Raw genomic sequence first — 25187 nt, forward strand, 5'->3', positions numbered from 1 at the left:
TACAGCAGAACTCACCTAGGCAGTACACATGAGTCACCACGTTTCTGGCGCCGATCAAGTTACAACATTTGTATCTTCTGTTCGCAGCAGTGAACCAGGCCTGCCGCTGCACGTGGCAACAGGTGACCCCCCCGCCGGTTCCCCCTTTGTTCTCAGCGGCCCCCACTGAGTCCCCTTTCATTCTCAGCGACCTCCTTCGTTCTCAGCGGTCCTCCTTCGTTCTTGGCGGCCCCCTGCCGGGTACCCCCTTCATTCTCGGTGGCCCCCCGCCAGGTAGCTCATTGCGTGCTCCCTCCTCTCTCTTGGTGGTCCACCTTGCTCTCGATGCACTCGACGGTCCACCTCACTCACGACAGTCCATCTCACTCATGGCTCCCTCCCTACTCTCGGTGGCACAGGTTCCGCCAATGCCTGTGGCTCGGGGCCGAGTTCAGAGCCCACGGTGGGTGAGCCGGGCCTATCGGCAAGTCCTCCATCATCGGTCCACGGCGGCGGGCAGGCTGGGCTTGTTGGTGGGCTTGGCCGCTGTTTGCCGGCACATTCCCAGCACACTGCTTGTCAGTGGAAGTTTTATCAGGTGTCATCTGAGAATTTTCTACAAGGATGAGTTCAATGCAGTGATAAAATATAGCCTCTGCTGCTATCAAGTGAAAAATATGTTTGTGGATTTTTGTTTGTAACTGCATAAGTTTTTGATTGGAATTACCTTCCTATTTTCTAGGGTAATCCTGGTAAAAGGGGACCCGGTGGTTTTCTTGGACATCCAGGATCAGCTGGACCTGCTGGACCCAAGGTAAATTTAAATTGGCCTGACTCTTGAGAACCAAATGGAAATACCATTTTACTGTCAAATACATGTCTTAAACTTATCCATGCTAAATCTTACTTGTAAGTAGCATTTTAAATCTCCAATAAAATCACCCCTTTCTGAGTGGTATCGAGTTACTAAAATATCATTTGTAGTAGAGTCACACAGAACAACAATAGGCCTTACGGCCCACTGTTTTTAACACTAATCATCAAGCTCGAATCCTACATTAATTCCATTTTTCCTCTAACACCCCCATCAACTTTCCTACCCCCTTTCACCTTGTTCCGCTGCCACCTACATACAATGGAAGCAATTTACAATAACTAATTAATTCTCACCCAGCTGATTATCTACATTTGGGGCACTCAAGGAAACCCCAGAGCAGTCTAAGAAAGAGCAAACATTCTCCACACTGACTGCACCCAAAGATAGACTATACATGGGTCTCTGGATTTGTGACACTATCCCACTGTTTAACTAAGTTTCTAAAATGTAGAAAGCATTTTAGCAGCATGCATCACAGCTTGGTTTGGGAACAGCTCCATCAAAGGCTGCAAGACATTGCAGGGAATTGTGGGTGCAGCCCAGACCATCACACAAACCAACCTCCCTTCCATTGACTCCATTTACACTTCACGCTATCTTGGCAAGGCTACCAACATAATCACGGACAAGTCTCTCCCTGGTCACTCCATCTTCTCCCCTCTCCATAAGGCAAGAGGTACAGAAGTGTGAAAACGCACACTTCCAGATTCAGGGACATTTTCTTCCCAGTTCTCCGGCAACTGAACCATCCTATCACTAACTAGAGAGCAGTCCTGAACTACTATCTACCTCATTAGAGACGCTCATACTTTATTTAATTGAACTTTATCTTGCACTCAACGTTATTCCCTTTATCATGTACCTGTTCCCTGTGGATGGATCAAATGTAATCATGAAGAGTATTTTCGCTGACGATTAGCATGCAACAAAAGTTGATTAGAAGCACAAATTAGACATAATCTACCAGAATAGGCATTGAATATTATAATAAATTGTGTAGGAAGGAACTGCAGATGCTGGTTTAAACCACAGATAGACACACAAAACTCAGCGGGTCAGGCAGCATCGCTGGAGCAAAGGAATAGGTGGCGTTTCGGGTCAAGACTGAGAGTTGGGAAGGGGAAATGAGAAATATGAACGGTGATAAAGAGAGATATAGAACAAATGAATCAAAGATATGCTAAAAGTAATGATGATCAAGGAAAGGTGGAGCCCACAATGGTCCATTGTTGGGTGTAGGCTAGGTGATAACAAGTTATACAGACAGTGAAAGTCAACAGGACGACAGTGAAACTAGTACGACAACTAGCGTGTTGGAGGGATGGAGAGAAAGGGGATGCTTGGGTTACTTCAAGTCTGAAGAATGGTCTCGACCCGAAATGTTACCTATTTTTTTCTCTCCAGAGATGCTGCTTGTCCCACTGAGTAACTCCTGCATTTTGTGTCTATCTTTAGAAAAAACAATATTTATACCGCTGATTTGCTGCTTCTCGTGCAGAATAATAGGAACATTTATTTGACATTAGCTGGAGGATTTTAGTGATTCAGCTGACCAGGCGTGCACAGCGTTTGGATTGCATTATTGCCATTCACTAAGGTGATGTGTGGAAAAGCCTGAAATGTCCTCTGTAGTGTTCCTTCATTTTATCTGCAATTTTCATGGTTATTTAATACCCTCCTTCCAACATTCAGGGAAGAAGATAATACTGTACGTTATTGCCACCCATCACAGTGTGCTGTGTGATGTTTATGTTAATTTTTATGTTGTTGCTTTTTTGGTATGACTGTATGGCAAATCAAATTCTTCGTATGTTTTTACATACTTGGCTAATAAATTAATTACAATTACAATTACAAAGCTAATCAGTTTCTTGATTGGAAATCAGGCGGGGAGATGGTGCAGTGAAATTAAACCAGAGGAACAATTACCACATGTGGACAGTTTAAAAATGAAACTGATGGAAGCAGCTATTCTGTGTGCAATTCCACTGTGAAAGTTCAGAGAAAAGGTTTGTGATTACATTAGTCTGAAACAAACAAGAGTGAGTATAGACCCAAATTGCTGGAGTAACTCAGCAGAACAGGCAGCATCTCTGGACAGAAGGAATGGGTAAAGTTTGGGGTCGAAGAATGCACATCATTGTTAAAATGAGTTATTTTTGCCAGTCTAATTCAAGAAAACTTGATTCAAACCATTGCTGCTAAAATCAATTCTTTATTCTGACAGCGCTGGATAATTCTTTAAACCTTCCAACACAGAGTTAGAAACTCTGGAGCAGGTCGAAAGAACTACTGACTTTGGCATAAATGTAACACATTATATAGGTAAAAGACAAGGATAGTACAAAAGGAGCAGCAAACTATTAACCAATCATTATGGTTTACCATACATTTAACTTATTTGCATTAACCAATCAACTAAATCCTTTCCATTGATTGACAACACGTATAGTCACATGATTTTCCCTTTTCCAGCCCTTTTACAACCTTCTTCCCCGCTGTGGTTTCTTCAACCTCTTTGCTCAAAATCATTTTATTTCAATAAAGTAAAACCACAGATATAAAACTAATTCTCACAGAATACTTTTCAGAATATACACATAATATAGCAATCACACAACACATGCATACAAAACATATTTTCACTTTTGGAAAAGAAAGTTATTTCTTAAACTTCCGATTTAAATAAAGTCTAATACTTACAATCGTAATTAAACACAATACACTTCACAATTAATTTCCTTACAACCACATAGTTAAAATACAGTTACTTATGGATTACAAAGATTAAAGATGAGTTTGCCCCATTCTTACAAAGTGGTAAAGACAAAGTTCTAATCACACAATTCCCAACTACAGACACATAAAGGCCATTAATTGTCACACTTGATTGCTTCTTCCCAAGCTCGGGTCTAATTTCATTTTGTATTACAACCTCCATCTTCTATCTCTGGAGGAAAGGAATGTAAGGCCTCTTTACAACTTCTTATCAATAACATTCCACACAGCAATTTGAAGATTACAATATGCAAACCCCAACGTTTGGCTTAGATCAAAACAGAGCTACATTCTCAGTCTTCTATAACATAAGAAATTCTTTTGCAAAGGCCACACAACCATCACCTATGCCTATCTCCTATCTCAACATAAATACATTTAAACAGCACAAACCATCTCACAGACTAGTATCTACCCTTGGTGCCTACAATCCAACATAGACAACCATAAATTGCCTTAATGATACACCCGAGCTCGGAAGATGTGTCACAAAGGAAGAAGGATGGTGCCCATCAGATCAACATTTCCATGTTGTGATAAGCCATCTGTTCTCCTGTGTGTGTTCTTTGTTCTTTATTTCTTTGTGGAGGCATGTATTTCTGAAAGCACCAAGCTTTTCTCTTGCCACTTAATACAAGTTCCTTAAGAACTTATCATTTGAGCAATTTTATTATATATTTCCTCATCATCAGACAGTGCATGTGCTGCTGAAGCAATAAATATGATCTTGACCTCAGTTTATAATCAAAGAAAAAGCTAAACTTACTTGTTCTGGAAAGGAATTCAGGCACATTGCAAGATAAAACACTAATTACTCTTTAGTGACATATGATGTGTCAGAGAACTTGATAAAATGCATCTCATGATTATTAAGGGAATAAAAGAGGAAATTACCAAAACTTTAGTGAAAATCCTACACAAGTCAGAGAATACTGAAATGGTGTAGGAAGTTGAAGAGAGGCAGCTGTTAACCATATTCTTTTTAATGGTATCTAAAAATGGTTCAGGAAGCTGGAGACCAGTGAGACCATCCATTGTGAGTAAAATTGTGAAATTCTAAACAAATTATAATTTCATGGAACATCTGTACAGAGATACAATTATGAAAGAGAGTCAATAGATGTTAATTGTAAAGAGATTTTCTTGTTGACCTCATTCCTTGATGCTGTAACAAGGGAACCTGGTGCTATTAATGCAGAGGATATGTGCGGTTAAATTGCAGTAAAGCATTTGATTCAGATCAAGTAGGAAAGTTAGAACTGTAAAAACGGAATCTGAATCCAGATTCATAGAAGCATTGATAATGGATTAGGGCAGAACAGTGGTAGAGCTGTTGCCTTACAGCGCCAGAGACCCGGGTTCGATCCCCACTACAGGTGCAGTCTGTACGAAGTTTGTGTGTTCTCCCGGTGACTGCTTGGGTTTTCTCCGTGTGCTCTGGTTTTCTCCCACACTCCAAAGTTGTACAGCTTTGTAGATTAATTGACTTTGGTAAAATTCCAAATTGTTCATAGTGTACGGGATAATGTTGGTGTACCAGGTGATCGCTGATTTGGCACAGACTCGGTGGGCCGAAGGGCCTGTTTCCACGCTGTATCTCCAAAGTAAAGGATGATACATAAACAGAAAAAGATTATCTTAACTTTAGAGAATATGACCATGAGCTGGCTTGGAACTAAACCTGCAGATGATATGGAGCTAATGATAAAGATAACAGAGCAGTAGAGGATAAGCTACAGGCAGTCTTGAATATACATTGGGTTGACCGTAAAATTAACTAAAAATTTATACCCAATGTTACACAAATGACCAAAAATTAAATGCAACATTGTGCAAATATGCTCAGTAATCTGCTTACTGATGCTTGGATTTAGTTCCAGAGAACCAAGTGGCTCCACATATCATTTTAGCTGTGATTCAAGAGAGCTGAAATCCAGAAGTGAGGTAGTTATTACTCCCCTTAACATTAAGTTAGCATGTGACTTATTATAGCAGTAAGTAGTTGTAATAAAATTGTATTTAATTTGTATTGTTACTGGAAACTGTCTATCATCGTCTGGCAGCATAAGTGAACCAATATCATAGAAACATAGAAACATCGGCCCTTCGAGTCAGCACCACCATTCAATATGATCATGGCTGATCATCTAAAATCAGTACCCGTTCCTGCTTTTTCCCCATATCTGTTGATTCCTTTAGCCCTAAGAGCTAAATCTCTTGAAATCAGCATCCTCTTCCAAGCCAACATCTCCAATTTAACTGAAATTAGACAAAAGACAATGGACAATAGGTGCAGGAGTAGGCCATTCGGCCCTTCGAGCCAGCACCGCCATTCAATGTGATCATGGCTGATCATTCCCAATCAGTACCCCGTTCCTGCCTTCTCCCCATATCCCCTGACTCCGCTATTTTTAAGAGCCCAGAGTGCACAAGCCCAGCTGCTCCATTCTCTCAGCATCTGACAGTCCCGCCATCCCGGGAATTAACCTTGTAAACCTATGCTGCACTCCCTCAATAGCAAGAATGTCCTTCCTCAAATTAGGGGACCAAAACTGCACACAATACTCCAGGTGTGGTCTCGCTAGGGCTCTGTACAACTGCAAAAGGACCTCTTTGCTCCTATATTCGATTCCTCTTGTTATAAAGGTCAACATGCCATTCACTTTCTTCACTGCCTGCTGTACCTGCATGCTTACTTTCATAGACTGATGTACAAGGACCCCCGATCCCGTTGTACTTCCCCTTTTCCAAACTTGATGCCATTTAGATAGTAATCTGCCTTCCTGTTTTTACTACCAAAGTGGATAACCTCATATTTATCTGCATTAAACTTCATCTGCCATGCATCTGCTCACTCCCCCAACCTGTCCAAGTCACCCTGCATTCTCATAGCATCCTCCTCACAGTTCACACTGCCACTCAGCTTTGTGTCATCTGCAAATTTACTAATGTTACTTTGAATTCCTTCATCCAACTCATTGATGTATGATGTATATTGTAAATAGCTGCGGTCCCAGCACCGAGCCTTGTGGTACCTCACTAGTCACTGCCTGCCATTCTGAAAGGGACCCGTTAATCACTACGATTGTTTCCTTTCTGCCAACCACTTCTCTATCCATGTCAGCACTCTACCCCCAATACCATGTGCCCTAATTTTGCCCACTAATCTCCTATGTGGGACCTTATCAAATGCTTTCTGAAAGTCCAGGTACACTACATCCACTGGCTCTCCCTTGTCCATTTTCCTAGTTACATCTTCAAAAAATTCCAGAAGATTAGTCAAGCATGATTTCTCCTTCGTAAATCCATGCTGACTCGAACCGATCCTGTTACTGCTATCCAAATGTTCGGCTATCTCATCTTTTATAATTGACTCCAACATATTCCCCACCACCGATGTCAGGCTAACTGGTCTATAATTCTCTGTTTTCTCTCTCCCGCCTTTCTTAAAAAGTGGGATAACATTAGCTACCCTCCAACCCACAGGAACTGATCCTGAGTCCATAGAACATTGGAAAATTATCACCAATGCATCCACGATTTCTAGAGCCACTTCCTTAATTACCCTGGGATGCAGACCATCAGGCCCTGGGGATTTATCAGCCTTCAGTCCCGTCAGTCTATCCAACACGATTTCCTGCCTAATATGGATTTCCTGCAGTTCCTCCGTCACCCCAGATACTCTGGCCACTAGTATATCAGGAAGATTGTTTGTGTCCTCCTTAGTGAAGACAGATCCAAAGTACCTGTTGGCTCCTTTGGACAGAACATGTCATTCTCATGTCCGACACGTGGACAGAAGAAACAATTCAAATATATTTTTGAAACAACTTCCTTGAAGAAATACAACTTCCACATTGACACCGGTGAATCTCTGGACCATGACTGTTTGAAGTGGGGAAGGAGCATTCTGCATAACACCGAGAATCTTACCTTTGTGCACCATGAGCACACAGAAACCCAATGTAAACAGCGTTTGGAATGCCTCAGTTCCCAATCTGCTCACCCATATGCCAACCTGTGACAAAATCAATGGGTTCCACATTGACCTCAAATTGCCCTAGACACTATAGCACTGTAATGGAGACTAGTCATCCTTGATCTCAAGGGACTGACTAAAAATAAGGGATTATTGGGGTACGATTAATTGAGCTAATGGGGCATCATATACTCAGAGCGGACAGAACACCAGACTCCGGTAAGACCAGAGGTGGGGGTCTGTGCATTTATGTAAATAAAGCTTGGTGCACGGACACTACCATCATCGAGAGTCATTGCTCAGCTAACCTAGAGTTTCTCATGGTTAAATGCAGACCGTTCTATCTGCCCAGAGAGTTTACTTCCACTGTTGTGACTGCAGCCTATATTCCTCCGGATGCTAATGCTAAGCTTGCAATGAAAGAACGGCATACTGCCATTAGCAAACAACAGACTCACAACCCCGAGGCAGCCTTCCTTGTTGCGGGTGACTTCAATCACTCCAACCTGAAGACTGTACTCCCCAAATTCCACCAACATATCTCCTTCGCCACTAGAGAAGACAAGATACTGGACAAAGTTTGCACAAACATGGCTGAAGCTTACAAAGCCTCCCCCACCTTGGACAGTCTGATCACCTCTCATTGTTCCTGCTCCCAAAGTACTCTCCACTCATCTGACGTGTTAAACCCACAGTGAGGACAGTTAAAGTCTGGTCAGTGGGAGCAGACTCCATACTTCAGCAGCGTTTTGGAAACATTGACTGGAATGAGTTTGCAGCTCAGGCCACCCTTGACTCCCACACGGACATTGACTCTTATACCTCCTCCGTTTTGGACTTTATTAACTCCACCATTAACAGTGTCACCTCCCTCAAACGGATTACCACATTCCCGAATCAGAAGCCATGGATGAACAGCGAGGTCAGGCTACTGCTGAAGGCACGTGATACCGCTTTCAGGTCAGGCGATGCTCGAGCCTACAGTTCATCCAGGGCTAATCCAGGAGCACTTCAAGAACAACTTCGACCCCCGACGCATGTGGCAAGGCATCATAACTATAAACCCACCAACACCACCCCCACATCCAGCGACAATCAAGAGATGACCATCAAGGCTGTGCTCCCTGCTGATCACCAGCCCCTCACACTCACCCCCGTCGACATGTATGCGGCACTGAGCAGGATTAATGCATGAAAGTCTGCTGGCCCTGACGGCATCCCCGGGCGCGTCCTCAGGGCCTGTGCTGCGCAGCTGACAGACATCTGGACCGACGTCTTCAACCTGTCACTTGCCCAAGCAGCTTTCCCCACATGCCTTAAAACCACCTCCATCATGCCGGTGCCAAAATACTCCACTATGGCGAGCCTCAACGACTTCCGCCCAGTTGCACTTACTCCCATCATCACTAAGTGCTTCGAGAGGCTGGTCCTGGCACACCTCAAAGACTGCCTACCTCCCACACTGGACCCTTATCAGTTCACCTACCGCAAGAACAGGAGTACAGAGGATGCCATCTCCACAGCACTTCACTCCGCCATTCCCCACCTCGTCAACAGAGACACCTACGTGAGAATGCTGTCCGTCGACTTTAGCTCAGCATTTAACACCATTAACCCCTCCAAACTGATCACCAAACTCATCGACCTGGGCATCGACCCCTCCCTCTGCAACTGGATACTGGACTTTCTAATTAACAGACCCCAGTCTGTTAGGTTAGACAACCACACCTCTTCAACCCTCACCCTGAACACCGGCGTTCCACAGGGCTGTGTGCTGAGCACTCTCCTTTACTCCCTCTTCACCTACGACTGCACACCTGTACATGGTACTAACACCATCATCAAGTATACAGATGATACAACGGTGATTGGCCTCATCAGCGACAATGATGAGTCGGCCTATAGGGAGGAGGTCCAGCTCCTAGCAGCATGGTGCGCTGACAACAACCTGGCCCTTAACTCCAAGAAGACCAAGGAGCTCATTGTAGACTTCAGGAAGTCCAGGGGCGGCACGCACACCCCGATCCACATTAAAGGGACGGAGGTGGAGCGTGTTTCCAGCTTCAGGTTTCTGGGGGTCAACATCTCTGATGACCTCTCTTGGACCCACAATACCTCACACTGATCAAGAAGGCTCACCAGCATCTCTTCTTCCTGAGGAGACTAAAGAAGGTCGATCTGTCTCCTCAGATTCTGGTGAACTTCTACCGCTGCACCATCGAGAGCACCCTGTATCACAGTATGGTATGGCAACTGCTCTGTCTCCGACCGGAAAGCACTGCAGAGGGTGGTGAAAACTGCCCAACGCATCACCGGTTCCCCACTCCCCTCCATTGAATCTGTCAAGAGCAAGCGATGTCTGCGAAGGGCGCGCAGCATCATCAAGGATTGCTCTCACCCCAACCACAGACTGTTTACCCTCCTCCCATCTGGGAGGTGCTGCAGGTATCTCCATTGCCGGAGCAGCAGGTTCAGGAACAGCTTCTTCCCTGCGGCTTTTACCCTACTTAACTCTGCACCTTGGTGATTGCCAGTCACCACCCCCCTGGACACTCCTTCCCCCAGTGACTGATCTCTCCCCCCCCCCCCCCCCCCCCCCCCCCCCCCTGAAATTTGCACTACTGCTACTGTATATACATATATATATTTTACTGTTCCATTATTCTGTGTTCGCTCTTCTGGGTGAGATGCTAACTGCATTTCGTTGTCTCTGTACTTGTACACTGCACAATGACAATAAAGTTTGAATCTGAATCTGAATTTGAATTAATGGCTAAAATTGAACTGAAATTCTGCTGCATTATAAATTATTGGTGCGATTATACTTACATTTTTATACATATTTTATACATTTTTTAGGATGCAGAAGTATATTGCAGCTGCTGATCTGATACCAGCTTGGTTAATAGAATAGTCTTGATTTGGCAGAGTTATTAATAAAATGGGCTTATTCCTAATAGAAATGCGAGAGTTAAGTGGAACTTGTATGTTTTCTTAGGGTTAAAAATAACGTAGACCACGCCAAACTATTTTAGGTTGCCTATGTGAACCAGAAGATGGAGATAAAGAGCAATGAATTCAGAACTAATTTGTAGAAATATTTCAATGCATGCAATTTCAAGCTGTGCAATTGACTCACTCTGAGTACGGATTTGTTGATAAATATCGATTCATTCATGACCAGATTTTACTAGATTTACTAGATTTACAGACAACTAGATTTTAGTTTAAAAAATACCAATTTTGGAACGGAGTAATGATAAAGATGAAATGGTGAGGAAGGAGATGACTTGAGACTTGCAGCTCCCGAAGCTTTCCAAGAATTAGATTTTCCCCATTTTATGCTTTGTCTGTTATTGTTTTTGAATAAAAGTAGATTGTTCAGACTAGTCGGCAATTAGCTCAGGATGTTAAAAGACAAACTGGATGGCCTGAGTTTTCTCGGTTAAACCAAAGTTTGAAAGACAATTCATCCAACTCCAGGTCAACTATTCTCTTCACAAAATATGACATTACCCTTGAAATTACATGCAGTTTCACCTTTGGCTGACCACTTGTACTCTCACAGAGATTCTGTGTCACCTTCTATCATCAAAATAATATGCACATGAGGAATTTGTCAATAAATAAAAACAGCATGGTTGCAAGCTAACATTGTCCAAAGTTTATACCTAAAATGAAAATGTATCATACCCTTGTTTATCAGGTTACAGAAAAAAACAGTTCTATGCAAAACCACATGGGTTATAGTAATAGTTGTGCACCAGAATACAAAACCTCACAGCTTCCATTGAGTGAGGTATAAACAGAAAACCCTCAGCAGGTTAAGCAGCTTCTGTGGAAAGAGAAACAGTTAACATTTCAAGTAGATTGTCCGTAATATTATTTTGTTGATTGGATCTATTGCAGTATGGTTGAAAACAGGAAGTAAAATATGATGTTGGGTGTCCAGTTGTTCAGTTCAGTTTAGTTTATTGTCATGTGTACTGAGGTATGGTGAAAAGCTTTTGTTGCGTGTTATCCAGTCGACAGAAAAACAATACATGACTCCAATCAAGCTATTTACAGTGTATAGGTACATGATAAGGGAATGACGTTTTGTGCAAGGTAAAGCCAGCAAAGTCCGATCAAGGAGAGTCCAAGGTAGACAAAAATGCTGGAGAAACTCAACGGGTGAGGCAGCATCTATGGAGAGAAGGAATAGGCGACGTTACGGGTCGAGACCCTTCTTCAGACTGATGTGGGGGGGCTTGAAAAAGAAAGGAAGAAGCGGAGACAGTAGGACTAGAAGGAGAGCTGGGGAGGGAGAGGGGGAGGAGGGAGAAGACAAGGGCTATCTAAAATTAGAGAAGTTAATGTTGATACCGCTGGAGTGTAAACTACCCAAGCGAAATACTCAAGCTTGTCTCATCACTACATTTACTGCTGGCTCCAGTCGCAAATCTGTGTTTTGAGTGTTGCTGGAATTCCACTGTGGAAATTGGAAAACAAATCTCTCGGAGGTTTTTTAGAGAAATACACAGAGGAACATATACCAAGCGAGTCATCATTATGGAAAATGTATGTTGACAGCAACTTCAACATTGTTGTGCAGAAAATTAGAGATGACGTTGCATGCAACAAAATATGGATCTCAGTAGATGAGACAACCGATGCTGTGGGGAGATATGTTGCCAATGTGGTCATCGGTACACTGGAGGCAGGTCAACCATCAATGGAGTATTTGTTGACATCGGAAGTATTGGAGAAGTCAAACAGCTCAACTATTGCTCAGTTGTTTACATCTTCACTTGCTGTACTTCGGCCAGAAGGTATAAAACACGAGAATGTTCTTCTGTTTGTGACTGATGCAGCACCGTACATGAAAAAAGCTACTCGTGCTCTTAAAGTTTTATTCCCCAAAATTTTGCATTTGACATGCTTAGCTCAAGGACTTCATAGAATTGCCAAGCACATACGTAGCTTGTTTCCAAATGTCGATCGCCTAGTTTCCAATGTCAAGAAAATAAAGTTCCTGGCGATGTAGGTAAAGACTTATAAGGAAAATGTGAGAGAGTAATTTTAGCTAACAAAGATCTTGAAGAAATACAAAACATAGCTAAAGTTCTCAAACGTAGTTGTAATGCACAAGATATTGACATGAATATAGAGTGTATAGCTTGTTCCGGGTCTGCATCAGTGACCTCAGCTGAGGTAGAAAGATGTTTTTTACAACTGAAGCATATTCTGTCTGACAGACAGCATAGTTTAACACCAGATAATTTGAAAAAAATGCTAGTAATTAAGTGCAACCAGGCAACTTTGGTCATTTAATGTAGTATATCTTTCTATTAACATTTTAAATAATATTTTGGTAGTGGAAATACATAGCTTTTTATGCCTTTTTTAAAATCATTAAATGCCTTTTTCATGCCTTTTTTTGTAATTTTATTATGCCTTTTTGCCTGCCTATTTCAGAGTTTTTTAATGCCTAAATATCCTGGCTCTAATCATCACTATCGATCACTATTTCCTTTGTCTTGCTGGACATTGAGAGAATGGTTGGTGTCTCGACAACAGGACACAAGGTTCCGATCTCCTTCCTATACTCCGTCTCATCATTATTTGATATCCGGCCCACAATGATGGTGTCGTCTGCAAATTTGAAAATTGAATTAGATTTGTACATGGTTGCACACTCGGGGGTGTACAAGGAGTAAAGAAGGGGACTATGAAGGAGTCCCCATGTTGAGGATTATCATTGAGGATGATTTGTTCCCTATCCTTACTGATTGGGGTCTGTTGGTCAAGAAGTTGAGGATCCAGTTTCAGAGATGAGTGCTGACACTAAGTCCCGCGAGTTTGTTGATAAGCTTGGATGGTATAATGGCATTAAAGGCAGAGCTTTAGTCTATGAATAGGAGTCCGACGTTGGTGTCTCTCTTCTCCAGTGTTCTAGGGATTTGTGTGGAGGGCAATGGCATCGTCTGTGGACCTGTTGTGGTGGTAAGCGAACTACAATGGGTCAAGGCGGCTGGATAGACTGGATTTAATGCGTTCCATAACTAGCCTCTCAAAGCATTTCATGATGGTGGATGTCAAGACCACTGGACGGTAATCGATTAGGCATGAGGTCTTGCTTTTCTTTGGCACTGGGATGACGGTGTTATGCTTGACACAGGTAGGTACTTCAGAATAGCTTAGGGAGAAATTAAAGACATCTGCAAATACTCCCACTAGCTGGTTCGTGCAGCTACTAAGGAAATAGCCAGGAACTCCGTCTGGGCCAGTTGCTTTTCGTGGGTTTACCATCAGGAAGGCCAATCCAACCTCTGTTACAGTCACCTTGGGGAGAGGCACACGGGGAGTCTGAAGGGTCAGGTGTCACTTAGTTGGCCTTCTGCTTGAAGCGAGCATAGAAAGCATTCAGTTCATCGAGTAGGGTGGCACTGTCACCAATGATGTTGCCTGACCTTGCTTTGCAGCCAGTTATCTTATGCAGTCCGTGACAAATTCCCCGTGTGTCCGAGTGATAATACGGGACTCGTGTTTGTCCCGGTATTGTCTCTTGGCATCCTTGATGGTTTTGCGGAGATTATAGTGGGCCTTCTTGTACCGCGCGGGATCATTTGACGTGTGGAGTTTAGAGGTTAGTGACAGTTACTGGCTGGTGGAACTTAAAAAATTAGAAACTAAAGATGCAAATATATTGTTGAGACTTTTTCTAGGTAGCATATTATCAAACTTATTTCTGTTGCATTCTATACAATTATTTGATAAATGGGGAAAACAATTGTTTTACAGGTCAATAGAATGATTAAGCTTCTATCATGAATGTTGAATTGAATAAGGGAACAAATAGAGCACAGATAGCCATTACTAATTTCAACACAGAGGAGACCATTCAGCCCGCCAGATTTAAGCAATTCTATCATTTCCACTTCCCTCTCTCTTTATTTCCCTTTCTTAAATGTCAGACATAATGTGGACTCTCAAAGCAATCTATTCAGTCCAGTTCCCCACTTATTTCCCTGGAAATTATTATTTCAATTCCACCTGATTCTCTTGCAACTCACCTACATTATGTGCAATTTACATCAGTCAGTCAAACCATCAGCATGTCTTTGGGATGTGGGAGGAAATTGGGGCAATTGGCAGAAACCCACACAATCACAGGAAGAACATGCAAACATATTGGGATGACAGATGGCACAATGGGCTAAGTGTTCGGCTGGCGACCGGAAGGTAGCCGGTTCGAATCCCGCTTGGAGTGCATATTGTCGTTGTGTCCTTGGGCAAGACACTTCACCCACCCTTGCCTGTGTGTGAATGTGTGTGAGTGATTGGTGGTGGTCGGAGGGGCCGTAGGCGCAGATTGGCAGCCACGCTTCCGTCAGTCTGCCCCAGGGCAGCTGTGGCTACAGAAGTAGCTTACCGCCACCGAGTGTGACTGAGGAGTGAATGAATAATGCGATGTAAAGCGCCTTGAGTATTAGAAAGGCGCTATATAAATCCCATCCATTATTATTATTATTATATTCTTTCACAGGGTAGACACAAAATGCTGGAGTAACTCAGTGGGACAGGCAGCATCTCTGGAGAGAAGGAATGGGTGATGTCTAGATCCATAGCGTCACCTATTCTTTCTCTCCAGAGATGCTGACTGTCCCGCTGAGTTACTCTAGCATTTTTGAACTACCTTTGATTTAAACCAGCATCTGCAGTTCTTTCCTTTAAATTTGTGATATGGGAGAAAATTGTACCACCCAGTAGAACCACAGTCACAGGGAGGATATGCAAACTAAACACAGACTACACTCCTCACAACGAGGAAACAGCACTAACTGTACTGCCCAAAGCAATGTGATTCATATTGACCATGTATGGAAATACAGATTTTCTTTGTGTTTCCACTGTTGGAATGTTTATGACTAGTTGATGAACCTGTTTTGAAGTTTCTATGTTCTTAGATCTTAAGGGCACAATAATTTAGTATGTCTTTCTAACCACAGGGGGAACCTGGGTTGCGAGGTGAGGTTGGATTACCAGGCCCTTCAGGGAAGGGATTTGCAGGACCAAAGGTAAAAACAAATCAATGCTATATTGTATATAAATGCTGTTAGAAATCCAGTGTCTATGGCAGTGAAAACAGTTTTAACCAATTCGTTTTCCAGTTTTGTGAACTTTGGAACTATTTGTAAAATTTCCCTCTGTTTCGTATGTTGAAATCCAAAGTTCAAAGATGAAGTCTGTGATAGACAGATCAAAATGGTGCCAGTTTTCTCATTGGTCAATGGGAAGCAGGTAGGTTTGTCCTGAAATCCTAAAGGGCCTGTCCCACTTCTGCAACTTTTTCGGCGACTGCCGGCAGCCGTCATAGGTCGCCGAAAATTTTCAACATGTTGAAAATTCAGTGGCGACTAGAAGGACGCTACGACTCTTTGGAGACTACTCATGGCCATACAGGTGACACCCTGGGTGTTGCGGGTGTCACCCGCGACCAAAGAGTCGTAGCGTCTTTCTGGTCGCTGCTGAATTTTCAACTTGTTGAAAATTTTCGGCAACCTATAACAGGTATCGGCAGTCACCGAAAAAGTCCCGTAAGTGGGACAGGCCCTTGAAGCTACCAGTCCTAAAGTAATACCAGCCGACTGAGGTTCTCAGCCAGGAGTCTGTAGATACCCTTTTGCCTGTCTTTCCACCCTTAACTTAATAACAGAGATGCTTTGATTTGTATCCATGGGCACATACAAACACAGAAATAGCTATGAAACATTCAGGCCATTCAGTCTATTCCAGCGTTTAGTAAATTCATGGTTGATTTCCAATCCACTCAGTAGTCTTTGTTTTTTTCTTTTTCTCATGTCATCTGTTGATCCAGCCTGTAAATGTTAATTGGCTCAGTACCCACAGTCTTGTAGAAATTGGTTTCCAGACTTCCATTACCTTTTGTGCAGGAAAAGTATTTTGTGATTTCAACTCTGTATGACCCAACACATTTTTAACGTTGCATCCAGATTGTGCTCAGAGTTCCATTTCAATATTTTTTTTTCAATAAATATATATTTTCAAAGTCATCAGGGAGTTACTGTATGTAGTTGGTTAGCGCTCTTCCAAATTAAAATCTTGTGCGAAGATTGGAGTTATCCCAATGCAAATTCAAAAGATTGTAAGAACTATTCATGTTGGCTCTGTGAATTAAATTCTAAATTTATGTCTTGAGCTATATTACCACTTCCACATTGATCTTGACATAAACATGATAATTACTTCAGAAAACTCTTTAATTTTGATATGTAAGCAAATAAAGGTTCCAATTTGATACAATAAGTAAGTAAAGGAATGAAAGACCAGTTTTATGATGTGTTGGCAGAGAGATCAGTATCAGTCATCAAGCGCCTTGAGTATTAGAAAGGCGCTATATAAATCCCATCCATTATTATTAATATAGTCATCGCCCTTGTTTTCTTTTTAAAACTGCCAAAAATTCTTGACATCCAGCCAAGAAGCCAAATGCATTGTTTCAAGGTGGCATTTCTGATATAATAGAAATCTTCAATGGTGAGCAAAGGTATCAACTTAGTTTGTGCTAAGTTCGGCACGGACTAGAAGGGTCGAGATGGCCTGTTTCCGTGCTGTAATTGTTATATGGTTATATGGTTAATCTTTATCAGTGCTTGAATTTGCCATCTTGTGCAACTACAAAGTAATGCATTTGCTGTGAAACATGCTGAGGGTAATAAAGTAGACATATGAAGGCAGGTTTTTCCCTGGGCCTTGGCTTAAATGCCTGTTTTCTTTTGCTGTCACATCGTTGTGTATCACAGTACTGATTCCGTGAAAGAAAATAAAGCTTTGGCGATTTCTTGAATCATTCACTCTGTATTCCTTTTGTCCTCGCCATTGTTTCAGAGGGTAAGCATACAGCAGCTGGCTAGACAAATCATTTACCAATTGCATATGTGCAACAGTGCATAAAGTTTTTCCTGCTGGTGCGATCAAATACTGCAAAAAATGGTCAGCAAAAAGATGATTGGCAGTACCAAACAAAATCTGTTTAAAATAACAACTGCTAATTTAAAATTAATTTGTGGGCAAACAAATTTTGCGAAGTTAAAATATTTGAGGTATGAGAATATTGTGTTTTATAGAATGGAGATGACACTTCAGAAAATCTAGAATGGTTTCTATACCTAACAGTCAGGTGTTTTGTTGTTTAAGGATTTTAGTGTTATCTGCAGTAATTATAATATCTGCCTATTGTGGTAACTGGAGAATTGTGCATTTTTACAAGCATTTTTACAACTGCTTCCTTTAATAATAATTGAAAATCTAACCTGATTTTGTTCTAGGGGGACCGAGGGCTTGCAGGGCCACAAGGTTCGATTGGTGATCCAGGAGTTGGACTAACAGGACCTAAGGTAATGAATGCAGCCACAAAAATTGATAGGCCTGAGGATTAGTTATGCTTGATATTTAATTAACATTTTTACTTTCAACATCATCTGTGATTATACATTTTAAAATTGAGATGAATTTCAACCCTGCTGATTGTTGTTGCTCTTGTAGGGTCGTCATGGAGATCCTGGATTCCCCGGACCAACTGGGCCTAAAGGAGAGGGTTATCCAGGTCCCCAGGCAAGCAACAGCTTTACTGAAGTACTTTGACTTTTGCAGATTAGTTGCCTACATGCAATATGTGTAACATACATACTGAAGAATCCCTATTATGGAACTGCAGAGGAACTCTCATTATTTCAGTTCTCTGGATAGCAAGTTATGATGTCTCCATGAAAGCCCCCATTTAATTAACGGCGAAATGCCATTAACTGCAACACTTTTCAGATCTGGTATGGTTCAGGAATTTGTAACATGATTGAATTATGATGCAACAGTATCTGGGTGTACTCATACTATAGGCCACAAGTTCAAAATGTATGTGCATACAAAGTCAATAAAATTCTCTGGCAGTCTTAAAATTGGCCACGTAACGCCCAGTTGATTAATATTTGATAAGAATCACAACGTAAAGAAGGTTTGCTGAATTGGAGTCAAAGCAAATGTTTACAATTGGTCCTTAACATAGGATTTTCTTGATAATGATCCTGGCAACATCCCTATTTACTCTTGAAAAGCTAATAAATATCTTTGCTTGTGGTGGAGATGCTCCCACAGTGGTAGTAGACACAGAGATCCAAAAAGATAATCCAGCCTGCCAATATATGTTCAAGTTAGGACAGTGATTTTCAGGAATGTCATGGTATCCCATATATTGCATACTTCTAGCTGGTGAAACTCCGAAGTTTGAGAGGAGTTGTCAGAAAAAAATATGATATCCTTTCCTCCACTTTTCTGTAGAAGATACGTGTGGCAATAACACTTGTACACGTTGTGGGGGATTGCAATAAATCAAGAAAATCATCCTAATGTCCTTAGTAAAGAAAATAAATCATAGGAGTCTGTAAGATTAATTGTCCTTAACCTGCTTCGATCTTATCCACACAGATCTTCAAAAATGCCTAAAAATTCAGAACTAGTTTGTCATACTAAACACGCCATAGTAGTGTGCTGACCTGACATTCAATTCCATGAAACAAAGTTTAGAAATGGAGTGCCGAGTGAATATGTTCTAACAAACCATGTTTAGTGCTGCAGAATGGGTATGAATTTCAGTAGAATTTGGGTTTCCAGATGTCTCTGATACACAATTCTACCATGGTTAAAAAAAAACTATTGTAAAATAACAATTGATCTATTTTCAGTCATTTGCCAGTAATGTTGAAACATTTGTAAATTAGATTATAAGTAAGCTTCTAGGTGTTTACTCTGGGGCAGCATATATGGAGCGAAGGAATAGGCGACGTTTCGGGTCGAGACCCATCTTCAGACTGATGTGGTGGAGGGGGGGTGGGGGGGGGGAACAAGAAAGGAAGAGTCAGAGACAGTAGTGGGAGAGCTGGGAAGGGGAGGGGATGGAGGGAGAAAGCAAGGACTACCTGATATTGGAGAAGTTAATAGTCATGTAATCATTCAGTTCCTTCATTACTACTTGCTTTTCTATGAGTACAAGAATATTTATTCCATTTTATTTTAGGGTGTCACAGGCCCTCATGGTCCACGTGGTGACCCAGGAGATGATGGCAAAGGATTTCCTGGACAAAAGGTAAATCTGCATTTGCACTTTTCAAGTTCAGAAATTAACGTGTGAAATTTGATGTCCCGAATAAAATAAGGAGCCATGGATGGATCTGAAGAAGGGGTAAATTATAACCTTTGCTACCAGTTGATGTTTGAAATTTTAAAAAACTTGGAGCAATGGTTATAATCTAAAATTGTTGAACACACTGTGGTCTGGAAGGATATGAATTGCCTTATCAGAAGACGGGTGCTATTTCTTGAGGTTACAGTGAACTCCACAGCAACAGTCTATGAGTCAGATTCCAGGGAGATCAGAATGGCAGGAGGACTGAGAAGTCAGTCAGACTTGGGGTACAGAACTAATTCTTGTATAGCTACTCACAGCTGTCTTGTCTGCACCTTCTCCCACCCTGGCTCTTGAAAAGGATATCAATCCTTATCAGTTTCTCTGTTTCTACTGCATCTGCTCCCAAGATGAGGCTTTCCACTCCAGATGTCCTCTTTAGTCAGTAAGTAAGGCTTCCTCTCTGCTATTATGGATGGAGCCCTGTGTCCCGCCTGTGTCCCGAAGTTCGGCTCTTGTTCACCCTTGCCCAAGACGGAACACATTAAGAGATTCCCTGGTCCTCATGTTACACCCCACCAGCCTCTGCACATTCTCTGACATTTCCACCGCCTTCATCATGAACCCACCACTAATCACATCTTCCCATTCCAAAATTTGTTCTGCTTTCTGTCGAGACCACTCTCTTTACAAATCCTTAGTTCACCTCCTCTTCTTATTTGAAGCCCTTTGTCTCCTTTTCACATTTAGCCTTTGTCTCTTAGTCCACCCATCTGCCAATCAACCCCTCTCTCTTCCCCATACCTCCCTCAACACTCTCCACCTATCATTTGCCAGGCTTTGCCCCCATATCACCTTTCCTCTCCAGCTTTCTCCCCCATCCTCACCAGTGATGAAGGATCCTGACTTAAAATATCAATCCTTATTCTCAACTTCTCTGTTTTTTTACTGCATCTGCTCATCTGTCCATTTCCATCCACAGATGCTGCCTGACCTGCAGCACTTAGTTTCTCACTCAAGATTTCAACATCTGAAATTTCTTGTGTCTTTAATTCTTATACTACTAGAACATTTGTTCTATGAATGGCTTCACTGTTCATAATCTAAGGGAAAATAAAGATTAGCTGAGCTTCGAAAGATCGGCCTTGCCTTTCATAATCAAAACATTTTGCAATTTAGTTCCATTTTCTTTTAAATTATTTTTGTTCTTTTTTTAAAGCAGATCTTCACTAGGCACACTAAAATAAATGGATATGGAAATTGTGAGATGTCAGATAGCAGCTGAGTGAATTGTACCTATTTTGTATATTGAATGAGGACAGAAGATACCTCAAATTACTAAAGGCATATTCCTCTGATCACCTCTGTGATCACCCTTCCCTGACTATACGATTTTCGGTGTGAGAATGATGAGTGTCTGTATTCCATTCCTGACACAGCTCAAGGCGGAACTGCCTGGGTCAAATGGGTGGTTTAATGTGAAAATAAGACTAACGTATTACTATATAAATGCTGAATATATAATGAAAGTTCCTTGTTAAGGAGAAAAAATAAAAATATAGGCTGTCTCTGTGGCATTTGTACTTTCCCCCTGTTTCTCCATGGATGCCCCTTGGATACTGTTGTAATCGACCTCATTCCAAAAGTAGAGTTGTTAGAATATTAATTGTTTACTGTAAATTGCTTCTAGTGTGTATAAATTAGGGCAGTGTTAATGGGTGTGTGTGCAGAATAAATACAGGGAAAGAACTAGGGAATGGCATTGATGTCAATCCTCTGAAAGCTGGCAGAAACTCATTGGGCTGAATGGCCTTATTCTATGTTGTCAGAAAATAATATAAAATAAAATTAATATACTTTTCAGGGTGATATTGGCCATCCGGGACCACTTGGCCCAGTTGGAAATTCAGGAATAGGATACCCTGGTCAAAAGGTTAGTATTGATAACCAATAAATAGTATTGGCATACCCAAATGGTTGTTACGGTCGGTCATGTATAGGTTTCCTAAACTAATGTTTAGTGTGGTGCATATTGGAAATTCTCCGTCAGTTACTGACTTACCAAAATATGATCACAAAAAGTTTTAAACTGGAATAAATCATGTTTGAAACCATTTAGGGTTGCTACTTGAAAAATCCAATTTCTGCAAACCTCTTCTTGATTGTGAAGGTGATACAGTGACTGTTGAACTTGGTGGTTTAATAGCTGAATTAAAACTTTTGGTATATAGTTTTCTCTGTGGGGGAAATCGCCAATGTGGGAAGAAATTTTGCTCAAAATTGTGTATCTCTCTGCACTTAATAACGGTATTCCAATTTCTGCCGAAAATTGCTTACATAAAGAAACATATGGTGGAATCAGGAAACATTATGAATGTGGTTATTCCTTTCAAAAATATTCCCTAATATATATAAAGATGGTAACCTGCTGAAAATGCAGTTGAAAATAGATTTATCGCAAAAAATGTAATTAAGACTATAGTCGTCTTCAATCTGATTGTAAATAACAAATAATTATTAGAGAAATTATACAGCCATTTATTCATTTTGTTGCTGAGTTTCTGAATCTTTTTTTATATTTAAAGGGTTTTAATAGCTATTAAACAAAAACCTAATTAATATAAGAGAATCCTTGAAGGCCAGTAAACAGGCATCGCCAATGGCAATTATCATGAGGGTTAATTTGACCTGGGGACATGGCTTGCTAGAAATAATTACTGACATGATTTTTTGAAATATTATGAGTGCTTATTGAAAATCAACTTTGAATGTCTTTGGCAACAAGGAAAATCCTACACAAAATGAAACACTCTCCCTTATCTATATAGATTAAAGAGCAATGTAGGAACCTGTATTGCAGGTGTATTTCAGATGTATTGCATCAAAGTCTCATTTAGGCCAATGAAAATTTTATATTAATTGACTTTGTTATCTGTCTGTTTATCAATTATGTAGGGTGCTATTGGAAGAATGGGGTTACCAGGCCCAAAAGGGCCACAAGGAGAAGGCATACAAGGTCCAAAGGTAACAATACTGAGCAATTAAGTAGTGCGGCACTCCTTAAATTCTCAACAAATAGTGCCAGGCATTCTAAGCCAGAGGTGCTTGAGCTTGTCTTCCAAGGCCTGCATTTCACCAGCTGTTGGGCTAGCATTGCAGAACGCTGGAGGTATAAGAAAGGCAGATGCTATATGATGGCACTTGAAAGATCAGTTAACATATAAATGTATTTTGGTATTATTTGGCCTCTAAATTTGGTTTGAATTATTTGTTGTTGACTTTTAATTTTGGCCAATGGAATATTATGATAGTCATGATAATAATAGATTAGATTAGATTAGATTATTTAATGACCACACAGTCAAGCTGGTGGAATTCAGGTTCAGTACAGGATGTTACAAGGTAGGCTGATTCCCGTCAAACATAACATAAAACACAACATCATACAATATACAGTTCATGCATGGGGAGGATATGTGCTGTTATCATAGTGTGTTCAGAATTCGGATTGCGTGTGGGTAAAAACTGTTTTTAAATCGAGATGTCTTGGCGGACAGTGAGCTGTAGCGCCTTCCTGATGGCAGCAGGTGGAAGATGTGGTGTGCTGGGTGGGAGGGATCAGAGATGATTTTCTTCACCCTTGACAGACCGTTTGTGATGGAGTGATTCTATTGATGGAAGGGGAGTGCTGATGATTTTGGATGCTTTGTTAACTATGCGTTGTAATTTATTACGGGAGTGAGTGTCTAAACTGCTGAACCAGACTGTAATTGATGAAGTGAGCATGCTTTGGATGATGGCTGTGTAGAATTTGATTAGGAGGTGTTTCCTTACTCTAAACTTCTTGAGCTGGCGGAGGAAGAAGAGTCTCTGGTTGGCTTTTTTGTAGATGTGATTTGAATTGATTTTCCATTTGAGGTTATTGCTTATGTGAGTGCCTAGAAATTTGTATGAGTCAGTGGTGGATATGGGTTCGCCTGAGATGAGTAGTGGGGTCTTGGGTTGTGCCTTACGTCTGAAATCAATGATGAGTTCGTGTGTTTTTGATGTGTTAAGTGAGAGGTTATTATCTGTGCACCAAGTGACTGCTTTGTGTGTTTGAGTGCGGTATTCTGTTTCATTATTGTTCGAGATGAGACCTATGATGGTTGTGTCATCTGCGTATTTATAAATTTTAACTGAACTATGCTGGGATGTGAATTGGTTTGTGTAGAGTGAGAATAACCAGGGGGACAAGACGCAGCCCTGAGGGGCTCCTGTGCTGAGGTGCAGGGGGTGAGATATTATGTTATGTATCTTCACCCTCTGTTGTCTGTTCCAAAGGAAGCTGTAGATCCGGTGACAGATGCAGGGGTCAATGTTCATGTCCGTTCATTTATGGAAGAGTTTAACCGGGTTGATGGAGTTAAATGCCGAACTGAAGTCCATGAAAAGGATGCGGGCGTACGTGTTGGCGGTTTCCAGGTGTTGCAGAGTGTGATGAATGGCCAGATTGACTGTGTCTTCCACTGACCTATTGGCTCTGTATGCAAATTGGTGAGGGTCCAAATTGGAAGAAGTGCTGGTTTTGAGGTGAGCAAGAATAATGCGCTCGAATGACTTCATGGCCACAGATGTAAGGGCAATTGGTCTATAGTCATTGAGGCAGGATGATGTGTTGGACTTGGGCACAGGGATGATGGTGGATTGTTTGAAGCACTGGGGCACTGTACATTGGCAGAGGGATGAGTTGAAGATGCCGGTGAATACAGGGGCCAGTTCTGCTGCACAGTGATGAAGCACTGCTGGGCTGATGTTGTCTGGGCCTGCAGATTTATTTTTCTTCTGTCTCCTGAAGGTAGTCCTCACCTCGGCCTCCTGGATGTGGAATGGAGGTGGAGGAAGAGGAGAGGGGGACAATGGTGGAGGGACTGGAGACTGTTCAAACCTGCCATGGAAAGTGTTCAATCTGTCTGGGAGTTGGTGACCATTATCTGGGATGGGGTTGGATGTCTTTTTGTAGTTGGTCATTTCCTGGAGTTTTTTCCAGACAGTTCTAGTGTTGTTTGTTGATATTTCTTGTTCTAATTTGGTGGCATAATTGTGTTTGGCTTTCCTTATTGTGGACCTTAGTTTATATTTTGCAGCCATGTAGTCCTGCTTGTTTCCAGATTTATATGCAGCATTTTTATCAGTTCTTAATTGTTGAATTTCTTTTGTGAACCAGGGCTTATTGTTATATTGTTTAACAGTTTTTGAAGGGATACAGAGTTGCTCGCAGAATTGGACATATGACGTTACTGTGTCCGTGTAGTCGTGGAGGTCTCCAGCTGCGCGGAAAACTTCCCAATCAGTGCATGCGAAGCAGCCTTGCAGCTTTTCGATGGCGTCTGTAGACCACGACCTAACAGATT

The 25187-nt window shown here is 41.6% G+C and overlaps 1 protein-coding gene across 1 annotated transcript in view; it reads left to right on the forward strand.

Annotated features, from left to right (window-relative positions):
- The first annotated feature begins 407 nt into the window (after positions 1-407).
- The window catches only part of LOC116984831 (collagen alpha-1(XXVIII) chain-like), a 46355-nt gene continuing 21575 nt past the window's right edge, over positions 408-25187 (forward strand). The window contains exons 1-8 of the mRNA XM_033039245.1: positions 408-557; positions 722-793; positions 15605-15673; positions 17945-18013; positions 18162-18230; positions 19687-19755; positions 21659-21727; positions 22750-22818. Of these exons, the coding sequence (XP_032895136.1) occupies positions 408-557; positions 722-793; positions 15605-15673; positions 17945-18013; positions 18162-18230; positions 19687-19755; positions 21659-21727; positions 22750-22818 (636 nt within the window). The remainder of the gene's footprint in view (positions 558-721; positions 794-15604; positions 15674-17944; positions 18014-18161; positions 18231-19686; positions 19756-21658; positions 21728-22749; positions 22819-25187) is intronic.

This window comes from Amblyraja radiata, chromosome 2 (assembly GCF_010909765.2).
Source record: "Amblyraja radiata isolate CabotCenter1 chromosome 2, sAmbRad1.1.pri, whole genome shotgun sequence".
NCBI classification, from domain to species: domain Eukaryota; kingdom Metazoa; phylum Chordata; class Chondrichthyes; order Rajiformes; family Rajidae; genus Amblyraja; species Amblyraja radiata.